The 17,024-nt window shown below is 35.8% G+C and overlaps 1 protein-coding gene across 1 annotated transcript in view; it reads left to right on the top strand.

The window, feature by feature from the left end:
* The window catches only part of ABCF3 (general control non-repressible 3), a 133,671-nt gene that overhangs the window by 2,267 nt on the left and 114,380 nt on the right, over positions 1 to 17,024 (top strand). The window contains exons 3-11 of the mRNA XM_089995509.1: positions 400 to 592; positions 4,582 to 4,790; positions 4,933 to 5,091; positions 7,166 to 7,294; positions 7,376 to 7,477; positions 7,580 to 7,726; positions 11,362 to 11,424; positions 11,581 to 11,627; positions 11,806 to 11,865. Coding sequence (XP_089851635.1) covers positions 400 to 592; positions 4,582 to 4,790; positions 4,933 to 5,091; positions 7,166 to 7,294; positions 7,376 to 7,477; positions 7,580 to 7,726; positions 11,362 to 11,424; positions 11,581 to 11,627; positions 11,806 to 11,865 — 1,109 coding nt within the window. The remainder of the gene's footprint in view (positions 1 to 399; positions 593 to 4,581; positions 4,791 to 4,932; positions 5,092 to 7,165; positions 7,295 to 7,375; positions 7,478 to 7,579; positions 7,727 to 11,361; positions 11,425 to 11,580; positions 11,628 to 11,805; positions 11,866 to 17,024) is intronic.

The raw sequence follows: 17,024 nt of genomic DNA, 5'->3' as shown, positions 1-17,024 counted from the left end.
TTTTTCTGTTCAACAAAGTTGAGAATTCCTCAAGAAAGCAAAAAAGAACTCCAAGTGGGAAATTCATGATTTGTTAGGTCATGATTTTGGCTGGTTATGCTTCAAATGAATGCCCTGTAGGGTCACAGGATCCAATTACTTCCATCGAGTTTTCTTTTAAGCATAGTGTATTTATTGTAGTATGACAGGGGAATTAAAAAAAAGGTATTCACATGACATGGTTGTCTAGAACATGCAGTTACATTTAATATAGCTTTATGTACCCAGACTCAACTGTGAAATAAGAGAATAGTAGAACATGTTGCTTTATAAGAAAGACTAGAACTCTTGTATCTGTAGTATGAATTAATACGCAATATGCTCTGGTATATGTACTCAATGCTGAAAATCACCTTTCAGGCGCAGTACCAGATGCACTTGGCTGAGATGGAAGCAGCTAAAGCAGGCATGCCTACCGTTTGCGTAAACCATGTAAATGGTGAAGATGGTGCAGGTGCTAAAGATATTCACATGGAGAACTTCAGTGTTTCTATTGGTGGACGTGATCTCATAAAGGAAGGATCAGTTACTCTAGCTTTTGGACGGCACTATGGTCAGTTGTTTTAATTGGATTATACACTATGGTTCTCCCTCTTGAGCAAATGCTGCAAACAAATTTTTTTTAATAACAATCATTTATTTATGTTCTATTTATTATACATCTATCACCGTTGGCATATACTTTGAAGTAATAATAGCTAAGCCTTACTTTAGGCTTGTCATTATTTTGAATATCCATCCTTCTTTTGGAGTTCAATTTTTGTGCAGTACCTCAAACGATTGACTGGTTTTTGTTTCTTCATTTAGGGCTACTTGTGTTGGTTCCTTCAATTTTACTTTCAGTTGTCTTACCTGATAACTTGTTGATACTTCGAATTGCTGCATTGAATAGTTCATGATTTTAAATATTATTGATGGTTTATTGGCACTGTGAAATTTATTGGTGCTTCATACTGCTTTTGCCTTTGGTTCATTTGCAATCTGTTCATTTTGTCCAGGCTTGGCCTTCTTGAGGCATTTAATATTGATCATTGCTTGTTCTTTTGGAAAGCCTTTCATCTAACATCTATGTCACATAGTTGCGGGTGCCGTTGCGGGTGCGGGTACGGGTGGGGATGCGGCGATGCGGCACTTTAAAAACACTTGGGTGTGGGGAGGGTATATATATGTATAAATTTTAATAGTTTTAAGTTAACACTACTTGTATGTGTGTGCATTTGTGTATTTATATATGTGATATTAGATAAAAATGGACTTCATTAGGGTTAACTGAATCTACTTTTGGATAGAAATGGACCTCAATGTGGTTAACTTCACCTAACACAAAGGAAGTTGTGTCCAAGTGTCGCACCCGCCTGGGTGTGACGAGGGTGCAGTGCCCTGTTAGAAGAGTCCATGTTATATAGTCTAACATCTTTGTGCCTTTTATGAAGATTGTTTTACTCAAGGTTGTAAGTATCGTATCGTAATTCATATCGATCGGGCCCAAAATAAGATACGCATCGTATTGTAAGAAATCAAAATTTTTAAAAAAAAATTAAAACAATTTTAAAAAAATAAAAAAATGGCAAAAATTCTAAAAATCATAACACCAAACAATGATGAAATGCACAAAATGCAACCAAAAAATCACACATGAAGCATTTATGTTTCTATGAACTACATAAGATTTCATCAATCATCAACTATCTCACAAGAACAATGCAAGATATTAATATCTTGCAATTAAGAACATGCCACAAGATTCATGCTTTCATATTAAATAAACAAAAAACAAAATAACCAAGTTTATGAATACTTAACAATTATATAACCAAGTTTTTTATAAGTATAACATCAATCATCATCATCATTATCTTCTTCTTCTTGTTCTTCTTCTCCTCCTTCGACATTCAAATCATCTCAAATATGTGTGTTTCAGCTAGTAATTGTTGGCATTGCCATTTCACAGCATATGGCAAATTCCTTGACATGCAGGGGGCAACATTATGATATGTCTCGACTAAATGATGCTTCAATCGAGAGATACCACCCGAAAAAATAGTATGACGATAGTTGCATTCGATTTTTAATCGGTTTTCACTCATTACTCGAGTGATCCATTGCCATGTGTGATCATTTGATGCCATCTTCCCCCAAACAAACTCAATAAGAAGCAAATAATAAGTTTTTTTACCTTAACCCACTTCCTTGAATGAAACAATGGTAGAAATGCACTCTTACTTGATACAATCGTAAAAGCCCTCTCCATTGTGCATGGATTGGCCCCCAAATCGCTCTCACGGCTTCCTGGGTGCGTGAATACTTCTCTAATGACCTTTACACCAATGAGGGAGTCGGCCCTCAAAAGGTGTTTAAAACCCAAAAATGCAAAATTATTTTCTGCCTTATTTAAAGTGCGTCCACACTGTAGGTACGTACGATACAGATATGATACACACTCATATCGCAATACAAGTGTGTATCTATCATTTTTCTAAAAAGTAACGATACGTATCATACAATACGCTACAATACAGACAACATTGGTTTTACTATTGTGTTTGTCTTGTTTCTGTAATACTGGTTGTATTGATTATTAATTGTGTAAAGGATTTATGGCTTCAGGAGCTTTATTTGTTGCAGTGAGTTGGCAGTGTGAAGTATGAAGATTTTTGGCTTTATGGAAATGCTAGGAATATTCAATATCTTATGGAAAATGTTTTATTACATTCACATTCTTAAGATTTCTTATTTCTTTCTTACTAGATGACATGAGACTAGCATATTTCAAGAATCAAAATCGTCAAGGAAGATGCCTTAGTCTGTCATGTATAATCATTTTCATGGTCATAATCATCATCAAACCTTGTCACAGCTACATGGCTGTTGACTTTACTAATCATGTTTCTGCACTTATTCCTACCAAGAGCTGAAGCCTATGTTGTCCCACAATCTTTCATATCCCTCCTTGCAGTCTCCGTCCAAGTTTTCATTGATCTTCCTCTTTTTTAGTGCATAGTCAGGAAGAGAAGAACTATATGAAGTGGTGGTATCGGTTTGTCTTGGAACCTCGAGGAATTGGCTATAGATATCCGATAATCTGATGAGGAAGTGTTAGATGAAGATATTGTAGTTGGTTATGATGCTAATACATCAGGGTAGTTTGCTGCATTTGGTGGTGTAACTGTTGATTATATTATATGACCAGCAACAGCTACTTTGTTAAAATGCACATTTGACATTAGTTGAATATGCAATTACATTGTTTAAGCTAAATATGAAAAGGTTTTACTGAATGACTGGCAGAAGTACAGATTCTAGAGAAACTACCAAATCAAAATTCAACATGAGGTAGCATAAAGAGAAAAGGAAGAATGGGTGCAAGTCATTCAGGTGTTAATCTTGTACAGTATCAAAGTCATAGCGGCAGTTTCCAAACATCTATATGGGATCTCTTTGAATCTGTAAAATGTTTCCAGGTTGAGGTCTGACAGTTGAATGGTCAATACAACCTTCATCTTTTCTTGCACTGTATTGTACACAAACAGAAAGATACCTTTCAATCTGCAAAGTTCTTCTGGCTCTCTTCCAATTCTGCTATGCCCAATTGACAATGACCTAATTTTGGTTGCCTGGATTATGCAAGCAAGGACATGATATAAAACTCTTGAATATCCACGGAAGTGAACCCTAGGGGATGGGCAGTGTGTAGTTTTCTCTCAACTCCTACATAAAGAACATGATACAAGCTATGGTTGTAGCATTCATTCTTGATGCTGAACAAGGTGTATATTTTCTTATATATTCATAACATCTGCATGTATGTTCTCTCCTATGAGTAGTTTTTCTAGAGCCATCGACTGCTTGAACCCTTCTCTTGTGAGAAGGCCTTCCAACCTGATTCTATCAATGCTAAAAGTATATATCCTCCCAGTAAAGGAAAGGATAGTTAAGACTAAATAAGTTAGGTCCTTGGGATTCAGCTCATACCAGGAACATTTTGGCTGTGAAATAACAGAAGCAGGATTCTTGGTACAATCTATTACTCTCTTATGTCATGTGATATGCTGCTGAACATGCATGTCCATTAGCATGTTGGTTTTAATTTAATTTGAACATTACCTTAGGACTGGTAAGTGGAATGTGAAATGAGGTAATACATCCAGATCAGAAATAGGTCTGTTTATGTCAGACCTATGAGACCTGGACTTGACCGCACTCTGGAAGGATCCAGAACATGAGCTGCTAGGTCATGCTGAAAAACCAAATTGTACTTGGTTGGGTCCAGACCTATTCAACCCTGGGGTACATTTATCTTTGCTATATATTTTGTTTTTTTGAATTTAAAACATCCTTAATTTGCACAATAATAATGATGAGAGATGCTATGTCTGGTGTGTACATGTAAAAGGGTTTTGTCCTTCTTCATGATCTTCTACTGCCTCCATGATTGGTATGAGTGGAGCAGTGTGTTCTTGTTGCATTTTTGTAATTTTTCATCTCAATGACTAATTTTGCAATAGTTTTCATTCCATTATAATGATTGTGTTGTATGTGTAGGCCTGGTTGGGAGAAATGGTACAGGAAAAACGACATTTCTCAGGCACATGGCTATGCATGCAATTGATGGTATTCCAAAGAACTGTCAAATTTTGCATGTGGAGCAAGAAGTTGTGGGGGATGATACTACAGCCTTGCAGTGTGTTCTTAATGCTGACATTGAAAGAACACAGCTTTTGGAGGAAGAAGCTCGCCTACTATCACAACAGGTTTGGTCATTATGTAAATTAGCTTGATTGTAAATTACTTTTTCCATATTTATTCAGAGAAAAATGGCACTTTTTTGGTAGTTATTACAATTTTTTGTGTCCATCTTTTATACTATTGAATTGCTCTTTTATTTTTTCAAAGAGAGATCCTGAAGCAGATATTGCAGCTGGAAAAGGCAATGTAAAGCTTAATGGGGGAAATCATGGGGATGCTGCATCTGTGAGGCTTGCAGAAATCTACAAAAGGCTAGACTTTATTGATGCGTATTCTGCTGATGCACGGGCTGCATCCATTCTTGCGGTTAGTATTTCAGGGGCCATCATAATATCTGGAGCTATAGATAAAAGGGATCCTTGGAGATTCAGAACAGATATAGAAGTTCTGTTCGTTTGTGATTCATCTTGATGCAGTAGCTTGGTCATGTAAGTCTGTGGAGACCAAGTGTCAGGTCAAATCAGGCCTATCCATATAGGCTTTAGATTAAGGAAGAAACATTGTGCCATCAAATTGGTTTGGTCCTGTTATTGTAGCTGTACAACGGATATTCAAACTATAATCTAAAATAAATATTGAAGCAATGTTCCTGCTTGAATCCTTAATTTGCAATCCAAATATTGGCAAAAAGGTCTCATCGTGCCAACAAACACCATTATAAGTGAATGCAACAACAACAACAACAACAACAACAACAACAACAACAACAACTATGCCTTCATCCCAAAACAATTGGGGTCGGCGATATGAACCAAAAAAGAAAATCATTCTGGGTCTTCCACATGAATCCTTCTCCTCCAATCATTTCTAACCAATGCCATGTCCTCGGTGAGGTTCAAAGCATTCATATCCTTTCCTATCATCTCCATCCATGTCTTCCTAGGCCTACCCCGACCTCTTTTAACTAATATATTTTCCCATTTCTCCATCCTTCTAACTGGAGCATCATTAGGCCTTCGCCGAATACCAAACCACCGTAAACGATTCTCTCTCATCTTATTTTCAGTGGGTGCGACGCCTACCTTCTTACGTATCTCCTCGTTCCGAATCTTATCTTTTATTGTATTTCCACACATCCATCTAAGCATACGCATCTCAGCTACACTCATTTTTTGAATATGATGTATCTTGGCAGCCCAACATTCCGTACCATATAGTAAAGCGGGCCTAATAGTCGTCCTATAAAACTTTCCCTTCAACCGCAATGGCATTCTACGATCGCACAACACTCCAGATGCACTTCTTAAACTTGATGCAATGGCATTATAAGTGAATGCAATTCTAAAAAATCAAAATCTGAAAGAAGTGCTTTGAGAAGGAATGAAAATACAGGAATGGAGGAAGACCAGATTTTCTTCTTAAACTTGATCTGGTGTCATAAGTGGAAAATGGGATTATTTTAGCCACTGTGTTTCTGACTCCTTGTTTTACATTCAGATATGGGCTAATTGCTTATGAAAAATTAGCACGTATGTTGATATGTCTTTGTGTAGGTCATATGAACTTACGCGTAGCGTAACCTGGCCCTTAGGCTGGCCTGGCTGACATGACAGCTATGGCCTTGGTTGCCCAGTTGTCTAGGAAAGTTTTTTTTCTCACATTTGATGTCAAAGAAAACATTTTCCAGATAGCAAGTGTAGTTCTTGACTGTCTTTCTTACTAGTGGTTTCAGTCTTTTCTCACCATCTATGTATACTATTTGGTGGTTAATGTATTAGTCTTTTTTTATGTTATTGATATCCTTGGGTTTGACTTCTATGATCTTTCTATACATCCATGTTCTACAATGTTCGAACTTCAAGACGTATTTAGTTTTAGACAGACAAATCTATGCAGTTATTTTAGCTAGATAGCTACATCTAGGTTGGAGAAGAAGATGAAGATGTTAGCTAAGCTAATGTGATATTTTTCTATACCTATCATGAGATCGGCAAATAGCTTCTGAAGGTGGGCCACCTTGAGAGATTTCTCTTATAAGAAGTTAGAGCTAGTTTACATGGTTTGATTACTAAAAGAGTTGGCACTTATGGAGAAAAAACAGAACAACTCCAATGTTCTGAATCCTTTTGTGGTGGGGTATGTGGTGCACTTTTTGCTATATTTTTTGTGGATATGTGATGTATATAATATTAACTACATCTTTTATTGCTTAGTTTCTGATTATAGCATCCCTGCACTTGACCAATTCTAGCATAATCAACTTGTTGAGGATGGCCTATAGCTATTCTTGCATATTTTCATATGGATTGATTAGGCTGATTCAGCAACCAATCATTCACATGTCTAATGCAGGAAGAGTTTTACTTTTCTCACAAAATTTTCAGCTATTTTTTCTTTTATTGGTTTGTTCATGTGGCCTAATGGCTTTTATGATTTTCAGGGACTTAGTTTTACTCCAGATATGCAGAAAAAACCGACAAAAGCTTTCTCTGGGGGATGGCGCATGCGGATTGCTCTTGCCCGTGCACTTTTCATCGAACCCGATGTGTTGTTGCTTGATGAACCAACGGTATTTACGTGGAATAGCTACTGAATCAATTCTTTGTACTTGTCCTTACAAAATCAGTACTGATTTTGAATATTCATGCAGAATCATCTAGATCTTCATGCTGTTTTATGGCTGGAATTGTATTTGGTAAAATGGCCAAAGACATTCATTGTCGTCTCTCATGCTAGAGAGTTTCTAAACACGGTAATGCATACTTATGTAACTATCAAAAACTTAGCTTTTGCACTGCAGCTTATCCATTTCTTTTGCATTGTGTATGAATCCACGTGCGGTTTTCAACTTCAGGTGGTAACAGATATTCTACATTTACATGGCCAAAAGTTGACTGCTTATAAAGGAGACTATAATACGTTTGAGAGATCTCGGGAAGAACAACTTAGGAATCAGCAGAAGGCATTTGATTCGAATGAAAAGACAAGAGTTCATATGCAGGTTTCGTAATAATTAAACTATCATGGAATAAGTGCTAAAAAACATTGCTTTTTAATGCTAAATAGGTTAAATATGATTGATCCTTATATGAGCAATAATGTGTGATATCTAAGTCAAGAGGTCTTACTGTGTTCCAAGATGCATTAATTTACTGGTTTTTGATTGCTGAGATCTATTGTTATCAAATTGCTGGAAACATATTTGAAAAAAGTTGCATCTTTTCACATATTTGCTCATTCCCTTCAGCAAGTCACCCCACCATTGCATTGTGAAATATTCATTGGACTAATTGTGTTAATTTGCGTTTATACACCATTTTGACTGTCTTTCTTCACCTTTCAACATCTTACTGCACATATGCTCTAATTCTCAGCCCAGAATTTTCAATGGCTGGGAAGAAGACCCTAAACCTGTTAGAAAATGTTGAACTGTCGAAAAGGCATGAGGATTTAGATGTGGGCCGAGAACCTACTGTTGCGTGCTAATGAAGTACTCAGTTGAAACTTGATTCCATTTCAAGCAAGAATGCAGATGTAGACCTGTTGAAAAAGTGTGAGACATACACCAAGCGCCTAATGATAGATACTACTTAAATCTTATCTGTGAGTCGGTGACAATGTAAATATTTTCTTAACTTGGGCACCTGGTACCACTAATTTCCACCTTCTCTATTCCTTTAATTTTAGAAATTTCTTTGTCAGGTTTATGCAACTTATGTATCATATCACCTAACGTTTCCTATGTTGATTTTGGTGTAAAAAATGGTATTTAGATCCAAGAATCCACAAGAGAATCTCAAATATCACAAGATCACACATAAAACAAGTTAAAAGTAATTAATTTTATTAACTTGCACTCATAATGATTTTAGGAAAAGCAATTTACAATGAGACATTTTGCTTCTATATATACAGCTGAAGAACTAGCTGTTAGAGGGCATCCAGCTAACCATTACATGCCTCTAACAACTATGAAAGCCCCGTGGCTAGAAAAGTTAGTATAAAAAAAAATACATTGCTTATGGCATATCAATGTACACACAGTCATAGAGTGTATACATTACTTATGACATAGCAATGCACACACATCCCTAAAGTGCATATTGCTCTTGACATAGCAATGTACACATACACTAAAGATTTGATGAAAGTACATTCTAACATTCCCCCTCAAACTTGCGGTTGCAAGACCGAAAGTTTTCTAAGAAAAAATGAAAGAGTGGTCCTGGTAAAGCCTTAGTAAAGAAGTCCAACTGGCATTCATAAGTGACATATGGTTGGGAAATAGTGTTCTTCAAGTATCCTTCTCGCACATAGTGTCAATCCAGGTAAGGATGTAGAGATCGTGACTCTTGAGATGGAGGGAAATGAGTTCTTGAGGAGCAGTTGCAGAGTCTCCATCAGTTGAGACAATGTCACGGTTCCAATGAACTTGAAATCTCCATTAGTCACACTCTTGTCCTCTTGAGAAGTCCCCACCAATGCCACTTTCTTCTCATCTCTTTGAACTTTAGTCCATAGGGCTTAACGTGCCTTTGTTCTTCGCAGTTATGACAAATGATCTTCCTCCCGTCAACATTGCATGACTTCCCAAAATGAGTTGGCCAACATATTGTCTTTAGTCTTCTTTAGATTCAGACATAGATCTTAATCTTGTCTCCTCCATACAATCTTCTACTAAAATTTCATGCAAGGGAAGAGTCTTTTCCCTATGAATAATAGTCACTCAGACTTGTTCAAATGAATTGGAAAAGTTGCTCTTCAAGGATTTGTTTCTTCCTTTGAAGAGCATCATTTGGAGTCTCCCAAATAGACTCCAACTTGGCCATTTGATGCCAAAGACTTTTAAGGGTACTTTACTATTCTCTAACAGATCATTTCCTTGCTTACAATTGTGGATGCGATCCCGTAAATCCCATTTATCAGCGGATCCCAATCTGGCCTGACCTAGCAGATGCAAAACCATATCTAGGTCCAAATATGGATAACATAAAGCAGGCCTGGGAAAATATTAAATTTTTTATTACTTTTATATTGTAAAATGTGGATCTTAATCGGTACTCTGATTAGCATATTAAAATATTTATACTTTTTATATTGGAAAGATATGGATCTTAATCTGAACTCTTATCAGACTTGGATTTGGTGTGAAATTTGTTAAACCATAGTCCATTTAGTACTTGGACCCTGTGGTCTCATCCAGATAGCTGATTGGACCTATTCCAATATTACTGAACTCGGGTCCTGCTGGATCTGATCTGGGGTGGGATTAGGTCATACCGGCCTATTGACCAGCCTACCTTTGATGTAGACTTGTTCTTCATTCTCAGAGGGGGAACTGGCATTGATGACTCCAACTCCTTCTTGGCTTGCTGTACTCTTTTTATATAGCTTGTTGAGCAGTGTATAGCTGATTTTAACAAGTTAGTCAACTGACCTCTGACACATCTGCGACATGGCGATGTCTTGTCTCATCATGTCAACTCATGTAGTTATGAGACCATCTCCACTTACATTGTGATTCATGTGACAACTTCCCCTTGATCATTAATCATACAATTGCCATTTCTTCTGTAAAATATGACGGTGACTTTGCTAGGTGGTGTTCATTCATTGGTCATAGTAGCCATTGACAAAAATCACCCCTGCATATTCTCAAAGTCAACATCCATTATCAGCATAATCTTTTTGAATTTTTTCCCTACTTGTGGAAAGGCAACTATGTCCTTTATGTAACAAAAAGATACAACTTAGCATGTTAATTCCATCTCCTACCTTTGAAAGTTGCAAATGCCCATGCCAGTCGCACATCAGTCACAACATTATCTCATATTCCGGAAATATCACAGCATTATCACAAGATTTTTTGTAAATTTATATTGCAGCTTTATCTGTTACTTTTTTCCCTTGGATTATCTAAAAAAAGTTTTATCTGTTACTTTGAAATATAGACGCCTTTATATACATCATGTCATTATCACAAAAATTACCAGGTACTTTCATTTTCAATTTTTTTACAATGTAAATATAATGTTTTGCTTAAATCTTATTGTTTAAACATTTGAATTTTTTTTCTCTTTATACTGTTTAGAAAGCATTGCTAATCTGTTTCCTCACTTTTTACTGTTTTTCATTTTTTAAGAAAAACGATTATTTTTATCTCCTTCCAATAAATGCTTGATAATATTGGACTTTACATACCATGCTTACATAATGTAGTTTCTTAATCCTACTTCTTTAGGCTTAACGGCCTATGAATTCAACACATCTAGCGTATCATATTTCAGGACTGTTGTGTAACCGCTGCTGAGACACACGTGTGTGTGTGTGTGTGTGTGTATATATATATGTTTGTGTGTGTGTGTGTGGATGACTTGTTTTGGTCTCATGGAGTGCAAATACATGCATAAAAATTACATTGAATCTTGTGTAGCATGTTTGCTCAGAGTCAGTGTTAGCTGCAAGTCTTTATAATCCTATGTTAATTTGATTTTGACATTGTTTTGCTTTACTTTGTGGTTCATGTGCATAAACACACCTTTTAGATTTAGCAATTTAGCCTATATCCTCTTTCCTGCTATCAGTTGATACATGCTCTCATTACAACTTTCCTGGCATTCCCATCTGGCTTGACAGGCTTTTATTGATAAGTTCCGCTACAATGCAAAAAGGGCATCACTTGTTCAATCCAGAATCAAGGTGTGTGCTACTTCTATCTTTGTCTGTTTTGGTTGCTAATGCATTATTTTTTGTAATGAAGCTATTCTAGACTCTAAAACTTTTGTTTCTTGTCCTATCAACACAAAGAATATCAGTTAATATTTTGGGTGTTTACATTTGTCCGCAACTGTGTAGGCATTAGACCGACTTGGTCATGTAGATGCAGTGGTCAATGATCCTGAGTATGTTCCAATTTCCCTTCTGTTTAAAGTTTTTTTCTTCACCTGACTTGTTATCTGTGATGGTCCTTTTATCCACCACATTGTGTCATGCTTGAATTTTCGTGTTTTGATTTTGGTTCCTGCTATATGATTTATGATACTCTTTTATAGTACTGATTGATAGCTTTTCATGATGCAGCTATAAATTTGAGTTTCCAACTCCAGATGATCGACCCGGTGCCCCCATTATAAGTTTCAGGTTTGTTTTTGTTATGATGCTAGATATATTTTTTTCAGTTCTTCTCCTATCAAATGTTATCCATGCTAAAGTGGGCACCATTTTTGTCTATAGGAGCACTGCTAGTGAAACTTCTTATGCAGCTCGTCCATGTTTCTGTATCCAGAAGTAACTTGGATTTTACGTTCTTTCTCGAGCATCATGAGGATATCAGATTTATGCCTAGGAAAATGATCAATTTTACGTAACTACGATAATCAACTTGGTATTTGGGAATATGTAACCTCAGTAATTATAGATGGAAGATTTTCTATTAGAAGTATTGCATTCAAATTGGGAATGTAGAATACCATTAAGTACAGATGGGAAGGCCGGTAAAGATGATTTGATAGGAGTGTTTTGACATGTTAAGTTGAGTGTTTAGCAGCCCTAGATTAAACTTTTTTGGCAGCTTGTCCCCCAAACTTGACCCGAATGACATTTTGCCTCTACTTTTGAACGTTATCTGTGCTGAAATCGAGTATTTCTGTGGCATAGTCACATCCTTTAAAAAGGCTTTTTCCATGATTTGAATATTAAAAGCAATTGAAACAACATTTTCTTGTATTAATGGCAAGCATCTTTGTGGGTCATAAAGGTTGCAGAGTAAATCATATTTGCTAAATTTGGTAGAGAGATTCATGTTCAAGAACAATTATATCATTGACACTAAAGAAGTGGGCAAGAGGAGGGCATGTAGAAGGGTAAGCCCATGGGGAAACATCAATCAACTGCAACATCAGAAAGAATGCTGCACACTTCATTTTCATATCCATTGCTCATTTTTATTTTTTTGATAAAACATTAATTCTTTGGATTTCAATTTTATTGTATTGACTGACTTATGGCTGACCAAATATCCATGTATGTATCAGAAATTTGTGTTCCATTTTTCTCATAGGTCACCTCAGCATTTTTTCCCTGTTTCTAAAAACTGATAGGGAGATCAAGGTATGATATTAAAGTATCGGGGTGATTGAATTTTTGAAATGAATGGATCTTCCATATTAATTCTTGTTGGTAGTGTTGAGCATAGTCACAAATGTCCTCGGCTATTTCTTGGTGATGAAATATCTTGGGAGATTTTGAAAATTTTGGATTTTATTGGGAAAATATCTGTCTTTTAAAAATTTATTATAAATAAAATATATAATAAAATAATATAAAAGTTTGTGATTGGGTTATAAGATTTTAAGAATACAAAGCCAAGTGTATCACTTTGAAGGGAGAGGGATGGAGTGCTTTCTTACGGGGGGGGGGGGGGTTATAACTTATAAGGCGTTAATATAGTTTACAGTTTACTGTGTATGGGGGGGACAAAAAAGTTAGTTCCATATCGAAAAGGAGGGGAAAGCGGCTCCCTTCCTATCTCTATTTAAGAAAACCTTTGCTTTTTTATTTTGCATTAAAGAAGGGCTGCTGTTGACATGGGTGGAATCCACATCAGCTCCTTTCTATGTTTTTTAAGTCGGGATTAAAATATCCTTGCTTCTGTCATTTCGGCAGTTAATAGTTGCATTTAATACGTGATACAATCATGATAATGATATTCAAAGTAAGCGAGATTTTGAAATTCTCGCAAAATTATCAGGATTGTCATGCTTTGTGATTATGTTGCGTAATATCGCAAGATTTTCAAAATCTCGGCTATATTTGTGACTATGGTGTTGAGCACTGATATACTTCTATCACCTAAGGGCTATGTCACACAGATGTTTCATTTGGCATGTGTTTCATACGTCAATGCAACACTGGACCAGACACACCATGACATTCCATATCCTCAACTTATCTATTTCTTTTTATGAGCTTCATTGTTTATTTTAAATATACTCGTCTGCTTTTTCTTCTAAAATTTGTCATTTACTTATATTACATTTCAATTTTCACCTTATTATATACTGTTTTTGATAATAATTTGGAATTCTTGTTCAATAATCTGCAACTAATGTAATATTCATGCTTTATTCCAATACATTAAGAATTTTGAATGTACATAATCATACACAAAAATGTACATTCTCTCTCTCTCTCTATATATATATGTATGTACATATAGATATAGATATAGCCATCTCCTTGTCTATGTGGATAACCTAAGGATTATCCTTCAATGTGCCATTTCCTTGCCAGTTTTCATTGCACTTCAATAGAACCAATAAAGATCATACATACATGAGGAGATAAGAGACAAGATCCACCATGAACAGACTCCCCCTCACATACTATGACCTATTAATGAAGGATGCATCACAATAAATGCATGCTTTCTTATGTGATTAGAACGATTGTAACCCATTTGAGGAGAGTGCATTATCAAATATGTGCAACTACCTTAGGAAAAGGCACTTGGTAGACTTAATGTTTTTGTTGAATTCATGAAAGGAATACATGTCCAAAAATTAAGCAAGAACAAGAAAGGAATTTAATCACATTATAGCGTACTATGTATATTAGGTTCCATTTGGATGATGGAGGCCATAACCTAGGGGTTTGAAAGCCCAAATTTTTCCTAAAGCAAGGTTTTTGGCAAATTTAGTTTGCCAAAAACCTGGTTTTCTTGTTGTTTAGGAGTCCAAATACCCGCAAAACCTGGTTTTTGGTTCTTAAAAACTTTAAAGAAATGGAAAAAATGGCCCTGGTGCCATCCATGTTAAGGGGTACACCAGTCGGTGGTTGACCAAAAAAATGGTCGGAAAATGCAACTTCTAAATAAAAATAAAATATTTCCAGCCACTTTCTGGCCTGCCATAGTCAGAAAATGGTTGCACTGTCAGCTGTCACGTCCTAAAACCGACCTATAGTCATGTCTCAGGAAGTAACTATTGGGCTTTTTGTTTTTGACTTTTGGTTATAAATTAAAGGGAAATTTTAAAAAATGCACCTAACTTTTTTGGCTTAATAAAAAACACACCTAAATTTTGGAAAATGTTCAAAATATACCTAATACACTTCTGTCAAAGTTTTGTCTTTCTCTCTCTCTCTTCCCTCATAATAATAAGCACATTGTTCTTCTACAGCAACCCGTCAAATTCCTTTGGCCAGAATGTCCATCAAGGACTCCCTTTTCATAGCTTATAAGAGAGAAAAAAACCTGTGTTGCCCTTTTGTGAAGGCAAAAAACATAATCAATGCTTAGTTTGATGGTTGAAGAAAGGACAGATGGTGGTGGATGGTCTAATGGTGGGTGTTGATAGTGGTGGTTGTGATGTCCCTGGGAGAGAATAAGAGTTGTCTGATGATAACGGTGGTTGTGGTGGTGGTAGTTGTGAAAGAAGGGCAAAAAAGTGGTGGTACTTGCCAAAGGAGAAGATGTGGTGATGCTGGTGGTAGTTGCCGAAGAATGGAGAAAAGGTGGTGGTGGTGGTGGCAGCTGCAAGAGAAAAGAAGAGCTGAGAGAGAGAGAGAGAGAGAGAGAGAGAGAGAGAGAGAGAGAGGTAAAAATCTAAAGTGTGGTTCACAACTCTAACAGAAGATAACTCTTGGATTTTATTGATTAACCATGAGCAAGTGTGCGTGCCCTTTTGAACATTTGAAAGACTTGGGTATGTTTTTTATTATTGGTAAAATGTTAGGAGTGCTTTTGACATTTTTCCTAAATTAAATAATTGAAACAAACAAGTATATTTAAAAATAAACAAGAACATGAACAATAGAGAGCATTTCATATAATTCTATCTAATAACTCAACCTTCATTAAGATCTTCAATACAAGCCAAAATCCAAACTTACGAAAATTACAAAGACTTTCAGTAGATAGAATTAAAAGATTAACAACTCAATGGTAGGTCAAGATGCTTGACTTCGTTGTTTATCCTCATTGGAGTATCTTGTGAGTGTCCCAAAATCCTTGCTACCTCTAACAAAATTTTCATGTTAAAATAATAATAAGCAGCTAATGATCTATAATACTTAGTACATGATTAATTACAGTCTTAATAATTAGATTAGTGAGGATTTAAAAAAGTCAGTTAAGAAGACATTTACAAAAAGACAACTTATCATAAATTAATTTCACAAATTTACATTTCAAATACAATACAATTATATAATTTTTTATTTCATTAAACTTTTCAAGAGCGTTCTCTTTTTCATTTATATTCTCATCGAAGATCCGAAAGGCCAATAAATCCCAAAATTTATTTGAGCTGATAAAAATCCCTCTGTTACTTTTAATGGGCCGTAACACTAGCTGGTGAATGGTTTCACCTAAAGATATCAATGGATCAAATTGTATCTGATACCTTACCAAATCCGATTATGTTTAGCGGGATTTGATAAATCATAGTCAACTATAATAAGGTGCGAATATGGTTTTAATTTCTTGCTACCAAATTTGTCGAATATCGGGATTTGACATATATCCAAACCCGATTACATGTAAAAAATCAGATTCCATTTAGCCAACATTCAATTAGTCGGATACGGTATTGGTCTCATCCGACCCGAATCCAAATCGTCTGCATCCCTAGTTTCACCATCTATCGGATATCAGAAAATGGCTTTACATAGCATAACTCTTTTAAAAATACCGATGGACCAATAACTGGTGGAGGATTCCACCTTTTCCATTGACTACATTGAAGAGCCATTTGATTTCCAAAATTAAGTCGATTGCTGATAAACCCCAATGACCAGAGAAATGAGGCAATTGTCACAAAACACCAAGAGTTGAGCGGATGTCACTTATAGACGAGAATAAACATAATGATCACTTATGGGTCGATAAAAAGAACACAAATCGGCCACTTATGGGCACAACTCACACAAAAAATATCAATTTTATTAGTGGCAAATGCCTTGAGAAAGCATAGAATGAGAGGGCTTTTCACCCTTCTATGTACAAAGGAGAGAGACTATAGTCGTTGGGGAGATCCCAATGGCTCTCTAGCATATGACATAAATGCCCTCTTGCCTAATACCTAAATTACATACTAAAAAACAAATGCAGGGAAAAAAAGAAAATACATGTACAATGACCACTATACCCTTACACAGGAAAAAGACTAAAATACCCCTATACAATATATATATATATATATATATATATATATATATATATATATATATATATATATATAACACCCAAAGTTTGTCTAACAAAAAATGAAACCTTGGGGAAGGTAAAGCTTTAGTGAAGA

This window comes from Nuphar pumila, chromosome 2 (genome assembly GCF_984573655.1).
Source record: "Nuphar pumila chromosome 2, dmNupPumi1.hap1.1, whole genome shotgun sequence".
In the NCBI taxonomy this organism is placed as follows: domain Eukaryota; kingdom Viridiplantae; phylum Streptophyta; class Magnoliopsida; order Nymphaeales; family Nymphaeaceae; genus Nuphar; species Nuphar pumila.
This window is presented reverse-complemented; position numbering and strand designations above follow the sequence as displayed.